This window comes from Mollisia scopiformis, assembly GCF_001500285.1.
Source record: "Mollisia scopiformis unplaced genomic scaffold LY89scaffold_18, whole genome shotgun sequence".
NCBI classification, from domain to species: domain Eukaryota; kingdom Fungi; phylum Ascomycota; class Leotiomycetes; order Helotiales; family Mollisiaceae; genus Mollisia; species Mollisia scopiformis.
The window spans coordinates 1-16,561 of NW_017263598.1; the positions used below are offsets into that span (position 1 = coordinate 1).

General features: G+C 47.8%; 7 protein-coding genes across 7 annotated transcripts; 2 read left to right on the plus strand and 5 right to left on the minus strand.

The window, feature by feature from the left end:
* On the minus strand, positions 1-355 carry LY89DRAFT_144126 (uncharacterized protein; the record flags this gene model as incomplete). The annotated part of the gene is made up of 1 exon (XM_018205336.1): positions 1-355. A coding segment is annotated over exon 1 (158 nt), but the record flags the coding sequence as incomplete, so codon positions are not given.
* A 4,157-nt stretch (positions 356-4,512) lies between these two features.
* On the plus strand, positions 4,513-9,254 carry LY89DRAFT_720882 (uncharacterized protein; the record flags this gene model as incomplete). Its single annotated transcript, XM_018218598.1, has 5 exons — positions 4,513-4,577; positions 4,739-5,168; positions 5,233-6,192; positions 6,225-7,537; positions 7,757-9,254. 5 exons carry the CDS (start codon positions 4,513-4,515, stop codon positions 9,201-9,203), a joined length of 4,215 nt encoding a protein of 1,404 aa, XP_018067990.1. The 3' UTR covers positions 9,204-9,254.
* Positions 9,255-9,677: 423 nt separating this feature from the next.
* Positions 9,678-10,333, plus strand: LY89DRAFT_720883 (uncharacterized protein; the record flags this gene model as incomplete). The annotated part of the gene is made up of 3 exons (XM_018218599.1): positions 9,678-9,990; positions 10,117-10,230; positions 10,285-10,333. Coding segments are annotated over 3 exons (474 nt in total), but the record flags the coding sequence as incomplete, so codon positions are not given.
* A 677-nt stretch (positions 10,334-11,010) lies between these two features.
* Positions 11,011-11,873, minus strand: LY89DRAFT_144301 (uncharacterized protein). Its single transcript, XM_018205339.1, has one exon. The coding sequence runs from the start codon at positions 11,596-11,598 to the stop codon at positions 11,116-11,118; it is 483 nt and encodes a 160-aa protein (XP_018067992.1). The 5' UTR covers positions 11,599-11,873; the 3' UTR covers positions 11,011-11,115.
* Position 11,874: 1 nt separating this feature from the next.
* LY89DRAFT_621190 (alkanesulfonate monooxygenase) lies at positions 11,875-13,194 on the minus strand (the record flags this gene model as incomplete). Its single annotated transcript, XM_018210940.2, has 1 exon — positions 11,875-13,194. Exon 1 carries the CDS (start codon positions 13,159-13,161, stop codon positions 11,875-11,877), a length of 1,287 nt encoding a protein of 428 aa, XP_018067993.1. The 5' UTR covers positions 13,162-13,194.
* A 369-nt stretch (positions 13,195-13,563) lies between these two features.
* LY89DRAFT_590826 (uncharacterized protein) lies at positions 13,564-14,911 on the minus strand (the record flags this gene model as incomplete). The annotated part of the gene is made up of 4 exons (XM_018209618.1): positions 13,564-14,009; positions 14,053-14,183; positions 14,226-14,640; positions 14,701-14,911. The coding sequence occupies 4 exons, from the start codon at positions 14,909-14,911 to the stop codon at positions 13,564-13,566; spliced, it is 1,203 nt and encodes a 400-aa protein (XP_018067994.1).
* Positions 14,912-15,038: 127 nt separating this feature from the next.
* On the minus strand, positions 15,039-16,542 carry LY89DRAFT_144360 (short chain dehydrogenase/reductase-like protein). Its single transcript, XM_018205340.1, has 5 exons — positions 15,786-16,542; positions 15,693-15,738; positions 15,382-15,642; positions 15,183-15,331; positions 15,039-15,135 (listed from the first exon to the last, which is right to left on the minus strand). The coding sequence occupies exons 1-4, from the start codon at positions 16,443-16,445 to the stop codon at positions 15,213-15,215; spliced, it is 1,086 nt and encodes a 361-aa protein (XP_018067995.1). The 5' UTR covers positions 16,446-16,542; the 3' UTR covers positions 15,039-15,135; positions 15,183-15,212.
* Positions 16,543-16,561: the final 19 nt, after the last annotated feature.

Below are 16,561 nucleotides of genomic sequence, written 5' to 3' on the forward strand. Positions count from 1 at the left end.
GTGAACTGGTCTGTGCCCTCCCCCTGATCCAGGGTCATTTCGCCTACGGATTCTGGATTTACGCCGCAAATCCGCCCATTTCTAGAGGTAGGATGAGAGAGCCACAAGCCACCAAAATCTTCCAGATCTAGATCGTCCTTTAGCCTCCACGATTCCATAGGAGTCAGGTCCTTTGCTTGGAACAATAGCTTATTATATAGTAAGGCATAGGCTTATTAATATTCAGAAACCACTAAGTCGGAGATCTGCGACATTTGTAATTCCACCCCGCGATATTCCACTGTTTGCCCGTCTAAGAACTACCGAGCTTAGTGTTTTGCAATTATAGCCTTTCTAACCTTAAACAAGTATAGTCTCTACTATAGAATATGCCCAAATAGCGTCTTAGCCAACTACTAGAAGAACTTCTTATAGATTTTGGTGAAAAAGACGGGGATTTGATCTTCGTCGTCTTGCTCCTAGAAACAAGCATAGTCAAAGAGCACAAGCTAAGCAGTCCAAGTCAGAGCTAATAAGTGGCTATTGAAATTCCCCGGCTCCTCCCACAATCCTCGGCCCTTCCCACGGACCTTCCTACTAAGCATAGCGCAGAAACTTAAGACTAGTGACTTGAATAGCACGCTGCTAATAGTCTGGCAGATCAGGGCTAAGTACAATCGCCGAATAGCATGCTTAAGAGCTAGCATAGCCTCTTCCTCATCCTCGAGAGCTAAGGCCTCTATGATCTCGCCTATAGCTTGGATTTGTGAAGCAATTGAAACTTTGTGTTTTTAAGTAGTCTAGCGAATTATATATTATAAATTATATACATTTCTAACAACCCTACAAGTCTATACTCAAGAACGGCGGCGTTTAAACACAAGACCTTTTTTGGAGTCTAATATAACGTCTAGTTCGTCTCTAAAACGTACTAGTTTCTGAGAGTACTAGCGTAAAGACTCCCTTTTTTGCATGTCTTGTAAATAGATATTAAATTTATTGCTTTTAGTTATTTGACTTTGAATTGGCAATTCACCGAGGACTTTGCGTTTGAGTAGCGCCTGATGATTAACCAAGGATTTAGTGGGCTATCTAAGGTCGGATGTCTGTGAAACCGTGGGTTGTATCTGAGCTAGCCTCTAAAAGCCAGAAAACCCTAGGTATGTATGCTACTCTCTGCTAATCTGCCGGTACTCTGCACGTGCAGAGGCAACGTGACTAGGTGCTTCTTCAATCCTTCTAGCATAGATTATACTAGCTATATTAGCCGCATATGCAGCCTGTGTGTTATTCTAGGTTCCGGGAGCGTCTGCTCTATAGTCCTTCCGAAACTTAGCTTGCTATAGATGCCGGCGAGAGATAGCAATCGTTGCGTGCCGCCAAAGAAGGATATTTGCATCGGTATTAAGATGTTGCTTGAACTACTATGCGAGGACGTTCGTTAGGCGACTACTTAGCCACAGCTCGCTATGAGTTCCCTTCTTAATCGCCTAGAGGAAAGTTAGTGTGCTAGGGCTTTCGTTTAGAGCAAGCATGCATAGCTACTCGCAGAATGGCTAGACGATCCAGGCGTAGTAGACTAAGAGCTTACTTATTGCCTCGGGCAGATACTAGTGGATGATTTTAGTTGACCCCGAGACGCTATAGCCCTTGTGGTAGAAGGTAACAAAGCCAACAAGGCCATTCTCTATAAAGATATTCCGCTGTGGCCTATGGACAGTATTATGTAGCTACAGGCTAAGAAGCTTAGTTCCCTGTGCAAGTTAGCCCCCCAGGATGTGGATAAGGAGGAGTAATAGCTTAAGGAAAGTGCTGGCTTGCTTTAGGTATTGCTTAGTAGCCTTACGCCGCCACACGGCCTTTGTACCCTTGATCAGGAACTCTTGCTGTAGCCAACTCTCGTCTAGCACACGATTAAACAGCCATCGATCATATCCTTAGAGGTGGTCATTCCGCGGGTCGTCCAGGAAGCACCAGCCGGGCTTGCTATTAGCCGGATCGTCCTTAAGTCGGAAAAGATTAACTAGTAGAACAACCTCGTCTCGCTCTTCGTCTGGATGTACACGTAGCAGCTCCTCTAGGAGCGACTGTGCAACGGCTGTCTAGGTCGCCAGGAACTTCTTTAAGTCGGTCATCCCTAGCTCCAGGCCCTTATAGCTAAAGTGCTCGCCGTCGTCGCTCCAGGAGATATATCCTAGAGAGGTAGTGATCTCATTAATCTGTTTTCCAAAGCTACGTAGCTTTTGTGCCTAGTTCACAGGGGAATGCGTGCTATATACCATAAAGCGCTCTTGCATAACATTTAATATATTAGCTACATGTGGAACCTCACTTCGATCTACTACAAGCACTACCCTTTGAATAACAAGGAGCTAGGCTATCTTGATAAAGGCAGAGAGGTATGGGGTATAATGTAGAGAATCACTAAATGTGATACTCTAATTGACTAATAATCTAGGATCTCTGATGCCGAGAACCGCCATAAAGACGACGACGATACTGTCGTAAATTGTGTCGAACAAAGCATAGTCTAGCAATGAGATACATAGTTGGATTGTAGTATAATCGAGACTTTGCTAAAGCTATACTACCGCTAGACTAGTGCTTCGCTGTTCCTAGGCAAGCTCGGCCGTAGCTTGCATTACTCGGTCGAGGGCTATTACCTGACCATCGGTTAGACGATATGAGAGCTCAGGGCCTTGGTTCCGCCAAACGCGCCGATAAACGAAGCTCAGCAGTTGCTTCCACACCTTTTTGTACGTAGTATAGGTGCCCTCTTAAAGCTTGTGTACTAATGAGAAGTTAGTAGTCCGGCGGGTAAGGAAGCTACTAACACGTTACTAATCAAAGATGTTAATCCGGTCGGTTTGGAGTAATTCACGGGCTTGTTCAATAAGACGGTCAAAGGATTCAAGTACGAGGACGAGGTGATCATCTGGCTAATCGGGGTCGAATAGGGGGTGAGGCGATGGTAGATTAAGGAGGCGTGCGATGCAACTCAAGTTATAACCCTAGAAGTACCGCTCCTATTACGTTAGGTCGAGCTATGGAGAGACCTTAGTCTTGTGGCGCAAGGTGATATCAGGCTTAGGTGCTTGGAGCTTCTGAGCAAGGGTCTGCTCCACTTGTTCTCGGAGGCTAAGGGGTGGTTTCTCGAGAGCTTCGACAAGCTATGCTGGTGCTGGATTAGAGCCAGGCTTGCTATTATTAACGAGAAAGTAGCGAGTATAGCTTGTTATGTAGAAAGTCTAGCAGACAACGGGGAAATAAGCAGCTATACTAAGTGGGAAGCGTGATTTGGATGGCCGGTCTGCAAAACCTTTACTTAGACTCTATTAATGGGCCTCTTTCAAGTAGTTGATCAGAATCTGCTCGCCCCGGATTACATACGGCTAATTAGTAGGGCAGAACTTACAGCAATAAGCGTCGTTATAGATCTGTAAATGTGGGATAGGCGGGGTGTTAGTCGGGATATGGAGCCGCTTTACTTCCCGAGCAGGGAGGAGAGAGTCCGGGGTAAAGAGACGGGCGTATTCCTGGACCTTGCCGAGAGGGATAGTAGCCTTGTGATAGTCGTACAAGTGGCCTGGAACGGCTCTAGACTAGATTGCATATTTGTAGCTCGTACAAATCAAGACGTTATAGGTTGGATTAAAAGAGAGAAGATCCATTATTATAAATTAAAAATTCTATGCAAATTAGACGAGAGGCGCCGTCAGGTCTAGCACGACTTATTATTAAAGGATCGATACAAAAGCAAGCAGGCAAGGAGGAGTAAGACGCGTCGACGTCCCTGTGCGCGTACACGGTGGTCCGTGTAGCCAGTTCTACCCCCCCTGCATCCCCAATTAGGTGAGGATGAAGTCGGCAGAAAGTCGTCGCGACCGCCTTCCATGTCGGGCCTAGCCCCCTTTTGGGTCGAAGTGAGATGTGGTATATACCCTCGGATATAGAAAAGGAGATCGCCAAGGTCAAGGCCGACGGCAAAGTATCCAGAAAGTCGGTTGCCTCCACAAATACCTTTCATGTCCGTACTGACGGTTCTCTAGCATTCTCAATCGTAGCTCCGTCACCCACACAAGCCTTCATCCCGTTCAAACCCATGCAGAGAGAGTCAATCACATCCTCGGATTGGACAAGGCACCAGGTCGAGCAGGCGGGGAACAAAACAATGCCAGCATGGCAAAGCGTATTCTGGGTGAGGTGTCTGCGAACACCACCATCAGAGACTGCTCTGAAACTCTGGAACATACGCTGGGCTTCCGCTGATATGTTCAGTGGGTATCTACCAGAATATCGCTGATGGTAACATGGTCATATTGCTCTTTTTGGAAGCCGTAGGTGTAACCATGACGGTGCATTTTCATCGATGCTAGCTATGTGACGGACAAACTGGGTGGCGGTGGGTGCAGAGCAGATTGCAATCAATAGCTATATTGAGGTACATAATAACACATCCCCGTCAAGACAATAACGATGTGTTCTAGTACATACGTGAACACCTGCTATTTATGAACTGGCCCCCCGCCATTCATGAATGGCGAAGTGTTTATACAGCACTCCAGTATCTCAGCACCTCAATACACCAACAAGGCATAGTACGTATGATGAGGTGGTGGAGTGCAGTAGTGCTGGAGTGCTGAAGTGCAGAGGCGGTGTAATCAAGGCCTTATTCTCGTCCTGTTTATCAGTGGCGCTGTACTACTGAATTTGCCTTATTGTGGATAATCTACAGCTGAATGCCCAACATTCACTGAAGTGGTAGGATTCCGTTTTGGGAAGCTGCGCTGGCAGAGGCGCGACTTCCTCGTCAGGTCACTCTCGCAACATATATTTCTCTGAGCTATCTCGACTTCCAACTATTTACAACAAACTTTTCCAAGATCGCACCGAGGTTTGCAGACGCACCGAAGATCTCAGACACATCGAAGTCTGAACATTCCGACAAGATGGGGAAAGATGTGGATGCTTTGATCCGCGAGCGCATGAAGCAATGCAAGGTAGTGTATCGAGGGCCCAAGGGCGACACCTCTGCCCCAACATCGCCTTCCCTTAAGGACATCGAAGTCCTCATCGCTAAAGTCGTCGATAAAACATGCGATAAGATCACAGAAACCTGCGGTGGACTTCCCAGCCAGGTGAAGGAGTTGGAAGTGCAAGTGGCCGAAGCAAACAGGAACATTACTGCGGTGCGTACATGTAACGCGGAAAGCGGCTTAGTGATGTCCAGTACTGACTCTCCCGCCCAAATAGCTTACCGCACGCATCAATCAACTGGAATTAATCGCGATCAACGAGCGGAAGCTTGCGGATGCACTCAAAACAGAACGAGACGCTCTGTGGAAAGATACCAAGGCAATCGTGTCTTCCAAGAAGGATTTCCAGGACCTGGACCAATTTCTGAAGGCCTGGAAGAAGGACATCCCATCCAGGAAAGATATAGACGATATCAAAAGATTGCTAGAGGAATTGAAGGATGCGAACTTGAGTCAAGACGTTGAAGACGTCAAGCAGTCATTCCAACTCTGGGAGATGCAGATGCCATCGAAGGATGACATGCAGGAGCTCAAGGACCTTCTTGAGCAACTCAGAGACAATCAGTTGTCGAAAGCGGATCTCGCAGATATCATCACAATCGTCCAAGAAGATTTGGTCACATTCAAGAAAGACATGGAGCAGACCACGTCAAGCAAGGATGAGTCAATACCCTTGCTAGATCAAATGAAGAGTTGTTTTGCATCGAAGGAGGATGTGGCTGCATCACTTCAGAGTGTGAAAGAATCGATGTTGGTCAAAAGCGATATCTCAGGTTTGGTTGAAGCTGCTCTGAGCACAACACTCTCCAAGAACGAGGCCGCAGGTATGTTTGCGACCTCCAAGTTAAACCTGGACACAGCAGCTACGAATATCATCTCCTCTATGCTCTCTAAAGCGGACATCGAGACGGTGGTCAAAGACTCCACCAACTCCATGGTATCAAAGGTAGACAAGCTTTCCACGCTATCAAAAGCAGACATCGTCACTGCCATTCAAGGGTCCAAGTTCTCGACAGTGACGAGAGCAGACATCGACACTGCCATCCAGCAAGCCAAGCTTTCAACGCTGTCAAAATCAGATGTTGAGACTGTGGTCAAGGAGTCTGCTAGCATTATGCTCTCCAAGACAGATGTTGAGACTGTAGTCAGGGACTCTGCTCGCGCGATGCTCTCGAAGGTGGATGTGGATACCGCAATTGAAGAGGCCAGTCTCTCAACGCTATCAAGGGCGATGTTGAGACTGTGGTCAAGAGCTCTGTCACAACCATGCCCTCGAAGGCAGACATTGATACGGCGATTCAGAACGCCAATCTTTCAAAGCTGTCTAAGACAGATCTCAATGCGGTAATCCAGGAAGCAAAGGTCTTCACGCTATCGAAGACCGATATCGTAAGCGCTTTTGAGCATGCGAGGCTATCCACCTTGACCGAAACCGATGTCGCAGCGGTATTGTTAGCCTCCAACATCTCAACGGTATCAAGGGCAGACATCAGCGCAGTGGTGGAGGAGAACAACCAGCGTCTCCTGTCGAAGGTAGATATGCAGTCTGTACTCGACAATGGAAATACCTCTTTAGTATCTCGTATCGGAAGTGCTCTCGAAAAATACATTGGCAATTTCGCAACCAAGGCCGATAGTTCCATGCTCCAAGACGAGGTCAAAGCCGCTGTAGGGAGGATCAACATGTTATCTCACGCAGTGACAAGTGCCAGTGATGAGACCTTGGCAGTAGGTTGGAACGTTAGACTTGTTCTCAGCAATGTCTCCAGGATCTTGCCTCGGACCAGAAACATCGAAAAGGATATCACACTCCAACGGAATATCTGCAACGCCATTTCTGTATCCCTTGGTAAGCATGAAACAAGTCTCTTGGCCTTGAGGCGTCACGCAAATGCACATTCCAAACAGCTCAATGGTTCACTCTGCCTCTCCATGATGGCTTCTGCTGTATACACGTCCCTGACCAAGAGTTTGGAAGACTTGAAGCAGCAGATCGGTGATGTCTGTGAGTCGGAATTGGCTTGGAGACAGCATTGCGAGATCGAGAACACCACTGGTGCTGAAGAATCTCTCGGTGTACAGCTCTGGAAGAAGCCGTCACTCGCACATCATTTGTGTGGGATGACCATGCGCCTATCCAACATGACCCTCTCCACCCCCACTCCAATGGGTTTGAGGATCGATATGATGGGAGAGACCTTGACACGGATGCATGAATCTATTGGGCAATTGGTAACATCATCACAAAACATCCATGGGAAGCTTGATGTTGTGTCGAAGCAGAATGAGGATGGGTTCAATGACCTCATACCAAGTGTGGGCCGTGTCAGTGGTGACCTGATTGTGGTTCGGGAAAGAGTCCGCCAGGTAGTTGAGAAGAGTGAGGAGACGAAGTCTTCAGTAGCGGGAATCAAATCCTCCTGTAACAGCATTGGCACATCACTACACGATGTCGAGGCCAAAGTTACCAGCACACATTCCCACCTCAAAGACCTCGATGTTGCCGGGTTCAACGAGACATTGTATGAACATCGTCATAATCCTGATCAGGATCCGCTTGGCACGTTGAAAACAGCCCTCATCTCCGAAATTGCGAGTATGTTGGATTCCAAGCTAAAGTTCGGTAATGATAAGCTCAAGAATCTACATCAGAGTTTCTCCGAGCTGCCTACCAAGGCGTGCCTTCGGGAGACAGTATAAGATGGAGTCGACGTGATCAGTGGAACTATTGATCAACATAGTACTCGAGACGCTGTCGAGGAAATGTGTAAGGCGATGACGCATACCGTCGAGCAGAGACAAGGCTTCTTGGCATCTAGGAGTGGCCAGGTCAACTCGACGAGTCGACCTGCATCTCCTTCTAAGGATGCTGGAAGGGAACGTCGATCTCCAAGTATTGCCAAATCGTCTCAACCAGGCTCGACCATTGGGGAGCCAGCCAGTGCCATGGATATCATCATGAGCTTTGTGGAGAGTCGTGGAGACCCTGCCATCACCATGGAAGAATTTACCAGAGCATTAAAGGTTTGCGTTGGTGAAGATGTGCCCACGTCGACCCTTCAGAGGCTCCAATCTGAACTCCACATTACACATGAGCACCTTGAGCGATATCAAAAATTCCCATCGGCAGATTTGATCATCAAGGCAGCCAAAGTGCTTGGGGATGCGGTCAAGGCACATGGAGAGAGACTCCTGCAAGATAGACCTGCTCTTAATTCACCTGTAATTCTCGATGAAAACTCCGACATCTCGCCTGTGGGAGGAGTGCTCAAATCCGGCATTCTCCCTTCCAGACAGAGTGTCACCACCGCATGTGACGAGTCAGTCGGCAGCAGTATGCCTCCTCGTCCCCAGGTCATCGATGAGAATCAGAGCACCGATTCGCAGGGCAATGTGATGAAAGGAGCTGAGAGTCGTCAAAGTCATGTCACACCGACTCGTACTCGACGCACGCCTGGCCCTCTACCTACCCATACCAAAACACAGCTTCGAGGGAATGAGCAATCTGCAACAACTCTCGATCTCGAGTCTACAAAGAGACCCCTATCCAGTGGCAACGATTCTTCAGTCCGGAAGAAAGCCAAGATATATGGTTCCAATCCATCAACGGGAGACTACAGCGAGCGTACGTCACATAGTGATGGCTCTGACAGTGAGCAGGACATACTGGCATCCCAAGGTGACTTGGATACCAGCGGAACGTCCTATTCTACTGCCTTCCCGACGCCTTCTACGCAACATACATCCTCTCCTTCACAACATAGAGATGAAGGTTCTACTTATGCGAAGGGTGGCCAAAAATGGGTGGAGATTGACATTGGAGCTCCCGCTAGGCTCGGCAAGGGTATGGATGCCAAGTTGAAGAACGCCAGCCTATCGGAGCCCCTGAAGCAGATGATACATGGCACGGATAAGAAGAAGAAGGGTTGGAGAGAAAAACTCTCGGTCGGTAATCAAGACATAGTGAGACTTTGCGTCTTGTCCAGCATCGACCCCGATAAAGAGTGGTTGGAATCAGTGGGACTAGAACCTGCAACGGGTATGACAGGCTTGCATACGTGGTTCGAAAAGAATTGGACGAATCAGGACGAGCCATGTCCACAATGCCTACACAGAATTGACGCCGGTGGAGTCAGGATTGTCTGTATGTACTTCATAGACAAGGAGCGTATCATGGCCTGTATCTAGTGTTTTATTCGGGCGTATATTTTCAGCTTTAGGTGCAGGATTTTGGCCGCTGTCGGAAGGAGAAATTTGTAGCATAGCAACAATCAAGGCTCTGGTAGATTCACTGATTAAAGTGGCTTTCAACTTCCCAAATCGGTCTAGCGTCTCCTTGTCGTCTATAAAATATCCCAGAGGTTACGGCTCTGAGGAACTTTTCGTTCTTCCTTTCCATACTCCCCTACCGAGGTTTCTCACCATCCTCCAACCGAACTTTGCAACCTACTGCACCCTGTCATTTCCTTCAACTTCATCACCATACTGAAGCACAATCTGTCATTGAGACAATGGTAACGTTGATCCCCTTTCTGAAGGCGAATAATGCTGACTTGTGTAGGCGGGTGTGTTTGGTATTGACAGGGCAAAAGCCGTCGCCAAGCGTGTGGTCAAGCGCAAATGGGATTTCGGTGCAGATACCTAGGTAGGAGTTGACAAGAGATGAGTAACTTCATTCATCATGTGGTTTCCAGCCACTCGGGTGTATCCACCAACCAATCACCACCGGTCAATTGGGCCCATGACGACCTGACCTCGAGATTCAATCTCGTTATCGGAGAAGTGGAGAAGATTTATGGTGATGACTTCCCAAGACAACGCAGAGATGACATGCTGTTTTGGAATGTACTGGGAGCCATTGAAATCGAGGAGCGCAAAGCTCGTGTCGATGCAAATCTCCGCGGAACAGCCTCTACGGGCATCAAGGTCGAGTCTACGGGCATCAAGACCGAAGCCGAAGAAGTCTCAACATCAGGTCGGTAGAAAGCTGCTGCAGCAGTTGGAGGCGTCAGAGGGACCATTGGCAATTCAGCCGGAAGAAGTGTCGCAGGTGAGTACATGCTACCCAACAATTAAAGATTGGATACTGACTTTGCTAAAGGGCCATCGAACACTCGAAGAGTCAAGATCGATGAAGAAGAGCGCAAATACCAGCCAGTCAGCATTTCACCTCCCGCTCAAAATTCCACACGCAGAGAGCATGCAAGTGGTCGAGGTGAGCTTTCACCCTTGTGGGGTCTTTGTGTGATCTGTATTAATTCGAAGACAGGTATGCCTGCCGCTGCCCACTCTGCAGGTAGAGGTCGTTTGTCACAAGCTGGCATCGGAGCTTCTGCTGCCCATATGCGCAGTCGATCTTCGATCTTTTAAATAGCTGCTACAGGCCTTAAATTCGCTGGTCCCTAGCCAACTAAGCCTTCTTCAGTCTTTTTGCCCCTTTTTTTCGTTCTCTTTAGTCCTTCTCCAAATCCCTTACAGCTCATCTAATAAATCATACTCCTTCGTCGGCTTCTCATGTTTAGATTTGCTATTACGCAAGCAGCTTGGGCCTCCGACAATGCTAGTGGGTTAGAGCGATTGCTTCGTGAACCGAGAACTTTGTTGATTCGCTATCAAACCGTTTCGCCGACGTAAACATAAAGAGGTGGGATTTGATAATTCTGCCTTCGAAATCGTCGGCACGATGCACCAAAATTAAAACTTTGATCAAAGGCTAGGTACGAGATTGTTCCAAAAAAAAAAAAAAATTTCATTTATTAAAGCTGTCTCGACTGTACAAGGGGAACTATGCCATACTCTGGAAACGAGGGCGTCAACTTGACGCTGAGAGGGCGACTCATGGCGGCGATACCCAGATATAAGATCGGCTTTCAACATTTTAGGGTCTGAGCATTGCAAGTGGTGTTGATGTTTCGGACAGTTACTCTCTTTATAATTGTCCTTCGATCGAGTGTCCATGCCACTATTCAGGCACACCATACAGGTCCACCTAAGTCCGGGATCTCTTGCCACAGCCTTATTTTTTGGTTTGGGTGATACGTTGTGAAGGGCAAGGCTCCAAGAAAGCACCGAATTGGCTGCCAGACTTTTAAAGGCTGCTTCAATGTACTACTACCTTGCTAGACAGTGTCACCACCGGCTTATCAACTGACCAATGCGATTCCTGCGCTTCCATTAGAGCCAAGATCCCTTCCCTATTTCTCTTCTTCTCCTCGAGTCGTTCAAGTTCAGTCCGATTCTCTTGCAACCTCCGTAACAACTTGCTTTTACTACGCCTGTGGTCTTCTAAAGCGGACAATACCTTCGCCCGCCCTTTGATATGATCACAAATCTCCTTCCTTGATCTATCGTAGCCATCGTCCGAACCCACCTCAATTTGCTCGCCTCTCTCCTTCCGCTGTTCTATTGTTTCCTGCGCAATATCTAGCTGGGGCCCTACTGTCTTCAATTGTTGGCATGCCGCTTCAAGCTCTGTAATTTGCGCCTTCATACGACCATCCTCACACCGATTATGAGCTGGCTTTTGCTCCGAGGGCTCTAGCTCCTCTGCATGCTTGGTGGCTTCGATAATTCTCAATTGCATCTCTCGGTTGAAACGATACTATAGACATTCAATCGCTGCCTTTCCTCTATAACTATTTCTTACGGTGTAATCATCCAGAGGAATGGAACAAAGAATATTAAGAACGTGTAGAATTTCTTTTTCACGAATCGATATTTTTGCTTTTATCAAAGCTAGTTCTATGACTTGTATCACATTCGCAAAAGAGACTTACTTCATCCAACAACCCCATTTTGACAAGCATGATTGATTTCCGGTCTATAATGTACCCCGATCCCAAGGTCACATTTGCCCCTATCAGAAGAATTGGTTCTTCGGCCTTGGAAGCCCCAAATGTTCCCTCAACGTACTCCCCTCATACTCCTCTCGAAAGATTCCCCGCTTCTGCAGCTCTGGCACCAACCTCTCCGTCACATCGTCCAATCCCTGAGGAAGGAACGGCAGAGCGATCGTAAAACCATCACACGCCTCTTCACTCAACCACTTCTCCATATCATCAGCAATACTTTCCGGAGTCCCCACGAATGCCAGGCCAGCATAGCCACCGTAGCGCTGAGCAAGCTGTCTGACCGTCAGTCCTTCCTCTGTCAGCCTTAAAACTGCCGCACGACTAGTCTTGCTTGCATTCGTTTCCGGTAGGTCTTTTGGTAATGGCCCATCTGGCTCAAATCCAGATGCATCAGTACCGAGCGCTATAGACAACGACGAGATGGCACTATCATAGTGCACCAAACTGTCAAGCTGAAGGCGTTTATTCACCGCTTCTTCAATCGAGTCACCTATGACAATGAACGCTGCTGGTAGAATCTTCAGATGATTCCGATCTCTACCAGCAGTCTCTGCACGCCCTTTGATATCTGCATACAGTGCTTTTGCTGATTCCAAATCTTTTGGTGAGCAGAATACAGCCTCTGCTGTTTCCGCTGCCAGCTGTCTCCCAGGATCTGACTGACCAGCTTGAACGATAACCGGCCAACCCTGAACTGGTCGAGCAATATTCAGCGGCCCCTTCACCTGCAACTCATCGCCCTTGTGGTTCAGGACATGCATCTTCACTGGATCCAAGAAAGTGCCACTCTTCTGGTCTCGAACAAAAGCATCATCAGCGAAGCTATCCCACAACCCAGTTACCACATCGTAAAACTCGCGAGCACGCTTGTAACGGTCACCATGCTGCATATGCTCATCCTGACCGAAATTCTTGGCCGATTCTGGGTTTCCTGTAGTGACAATATTCCAAGCTGCTCTGCCATTACTCAGGTGGTCCAGAGAGGCAAAACGGCGTGCAATATGGTATGGCTCATCATAAGTGGTTGATGCTGTCGCTGCAAGTCCGATCTTCTCTGTGACTTGTGAAAGAGCCGAGAGCAACGTGAATGGCTCGAAAGAAGTTACAGTATGACTGCGCTTCAGTGCTTCAACAGGCATGTTGAGCACAGCGAGGTGATCGGCCATAAAGAATGCATCGAATTTGGCTGCTTCAAGCTTCTTGATAAAGGACTTGAGGTGAGCAAGATTGAAATTCGCATCAGGATAAGAGCCGGGATACCGCCAAGCACCGGTGTGTAGAGAGACTGGTCTCATGAATGCCGTGAGATGTAATTTCTTGGATGGGAAATCAGTCGTAGTTCCGTCCGTCCTGCTCTTTTTCGCTCCGTTCGTTCCATTCGTAGCATTGCTGCTGTCGCCATCATGCTGTCGCTTGGTCATTTTCGATGAGTTGAATGATAAGATATCGAAAGCTGAAGACGAGAGGCATTGAAAAGTATGAGAAATGTCGATCACTAATATAATGGTTGTGATGACAAATACGTCAATCACGACATCGATGGCGCGCGGCTAATAGCATGTGAACGAAGGCTTACAGACTTGTCCATTGTTCGGGGTGGAAACACAATATTGTCTGAGTATAATGCTGATGGGGTTGAAATTTACTGTCGTATCTCAATTCTACCTCTTTGCTCGAGGTTACATCTCTGCCCCCATCTACTCAATCAGGTTCAACCAATTCAAGACCATCATTGCCTTGACCAGATTTCCCCTCATATCCAGATGGACACCATCATACTTATTACTCTGAATACTCATGTTCCAAGTCCCCAAATGCTCGATCCCTCTCTTTGCCGCTTCGATTCCTACGGCCTCCTCAAACAACATCAGCGCCTTGTTCCCCTGTGTCACAATCCACTCATCTGGCTTCTCCTTCCCAGAAGCATTGGGAGTGATGAATAATCCATGCCACTCTCTCCCGATCGTCCCGGATACGACACGCAACACAGCGTCCAACCAATTTACAGTTTTCTGTAAGTCGAGATTGCTCCACAAGCCATGACCAAACAGGAACACAATTTCCTTTTCTCCTTGATCACCGATGCTGTCCTCCAACTGTTTAATCTCATGCTCTGGTACCGGGAATCTCACGATCTCTTCCACTGCATTCGATTAGCTCGGCTCCACCAATGGCGAATGACTTACTGATGACATTAATTGGGTCATTACATGCCAGGCTCTCTGGATCATGAGTCAACACGTCTGCCGTCTTGTAGATTCCTTGAACGGAACATGCTTTGACATTGAATTGTTCATTGCAGAAACACTCCTTCCTACTCATGATTAGAGAATGAAAGCAAGTAAGCTCGATGCCATACCTTTCTTGCAAGGAGAAGTTCCAATCTGTGACAGCACCATAACCAAGGTCTTTCCGGATCAAGATGTTGAGGCTCCCAATTATGTGTCTCAGCATGGAATCACCCACCAACACAACCTTATCAAACCTTCCCAGTATCTCGCAAATCTCGTCGGTGGTGAACCATCGCATATCACATTCCCGAGGCATATATGGAGCATCGTGGCCAATCCTCCCACCGGAAGACATTGCAGCCAGCATGGAGCTTCGGTCCTTGCAAAGCGGACTGAACGGAGCATGAAGATCCAGAGACGAAACATTGCATGTATTCCGGAATTTGTATGATTGGAAGGTATCGATTAGATCAGGGGCGCGATATCTTCCCGCTTCAGGTGGCTGGAAAGCAGCTTGAGGAACAACGGTTACATTGGAGATGTCTTGATCGACGTGAATGGGCTGTCTGTGTCAGTACTGAGCCCAATGGGTGCCTTCTGAACTCACTAATCCTCCAGACCTTGGAATCCAGTCACGCACGAGAATGAAGCTTCCAAAAACCACAAGCGCTATGCCGATCCTGAAAGGTGAGAATCGCAGACCAGAGAACCGAGCTGGACGAGAGACTCTAGCCCATTTGAAGTTCGTACTTGGCGGGGTTTCTGGACTCGGAGTTGTAAAAGGATCGTCAAGCAATCGAGGTCTTTCCCACATTGTGACAGGAAGGCAAGTGCTCGAACGGGAAAGAAATCGATGGCAACCGGAGGGTAGGCACTTATAAACGAGTGGTAGACGTTCGGAATAGGTGGCAGAAAAAAGGAGAATTCTGGAGAGAGAAGCAGTTGAAGATTTGGTGACGATGCAAAGACCAGAAACGGGAAGTGGTCTCAAACGAGAAGGAGCGACCGACAGCGTGTCTTCAACAAGAATACGATTTCCTCCTAGATTAAGAACACTGCTGAAAATCTATCGGCACTCTACTTACACCAAACTCCATGATACGCGATAGACCAATTCACTTCAGCAGGCCCAGTGGATATAAAGCCGCCTTCGCAACATCGATCGCCCATCCAATCCAGCCCCTGGTTCGCTCAACAGAATTCAGCATACCCACAAATCGCCGGGTGAATGCATCTGTTGTTTGAGTCAGAGAAGAAACTTGATGCGGACGGGACATCACTCACCAACTTCGACAAAGTCATCAGCATACGCTTCCCACACCGCAACCTCCTTTCCGCCCTTCGTGTTCTGTGGGACCAGCTGCCATTCATCATCAATCATGACTTTTGGTCCAATGGCCAATGCACGGCCAGCAATTCGAGAATCAGCCATCAATCGAGTCCCTGCATCAACAACATCTTCAGGCTTGCCCATTGCCCCACCTGCCAACAATAGTCGTCCAGCAGCTGGGATAATTGGAGTATCGATGAAATATGGGCACAACACTAGATCAATGTTAACATTGATACATGCCAGAGTAGCAGGGAATACATACAGTTGACTCGAACACCATGAATGAAAGAGGAACTTCGAAGTGATCTCTGGAAATCAGTCAGCGTAAGTAAAACGACAATGTGAGTCCACATACAAACAATCCAAGCACAGCATGTTTGCTCGTCCCATACTGTATTTGGTGAGGAATAGGACAAAGAGATGCAATCGATCCAATCAACAGAATATGTCTGTCCCGAGTATATGGCCCAGGTGGGAGCTTGGAAGGGCTTGGCTTTGTCGATTTATCGTTTCGAGGAAGCCAGAACATAGCCAGATGGGTAGTGTATAGGACGCCAATGATATTCACATCAATCGTTTTGAAGACTGGCTCCGGTGGTTCCTTTACATCCAGCCCTTTCGGATCATCGACAGTTGATCCAACATCTGTTATGCCGGCATTGGCCACCACAGCATCAATCCCACCATGAGGACTGAGCTTGATGGCAGTACGGAAGAGATCCACCTGCGATTGCCAATTCGTCACATCACAGTAGACGAAGTGATGGTGTTCGCTGCCGGACTCCTTTCGCATCTCCTCCACCAATTCCTTCCCCTTTTCTCTGTTCACATCAGCAACAAACACATTTGCTCCATTGAGTGCCCATTTCTTGGCGAATCCAGCTCCAAAGCCCGAGGCTCCTCCTGTAATTATGATTGTCTTTCCTGCAACCCATGCCGGATCGTACGGCTCGGTGGTGTCAACTGGAGGAGATTGTCTAACCATCTCCACGACATTGTTGTGGTCCTTAGCCATTTCGGTTGATGGAGGATTGGTGGAAGGTTGGGAGAAGGCAGAATCTGCGAGAGAAATTAGTGATCACTGACAGAAAACGTTGTAGATTTTGATTACTATGTCTGCAGAAGATTTCA

Excerpts from the sequence above, each read along its gene's own strand:
- LY89DRAFT_144360 (XM_018205340.1), bottom strand. The coding sequence starts at position 16,445 with ATGGCTAAGGACCACAACAATGTCGTGGAGATGGTTAGACAATCTCCT. Across the intron at positions 15,643-15,692 it reads TCATGGTGTTCGAGTCAACT|TGTTGTGCCCATATTTCATC; the intron begins GTATGTATTCCC and ends ACATTGATCTAG. Across the intron at positions 15,332-15,381 it reads TGATGACTTTGTCGAAGTTG|ATGCATTCACCCGGCGATTT; the intron begins GTGAGTGATGTC and ends CTCAAACAACAG.
- LY89DRAFT_144301 (XM_018205339.1), bottom strand. The coding sequence starts at position 11,598 with ATGCAATTGAGAATTATCGAAGCCACCAAGCATGCAGAGGAGCTAGAG.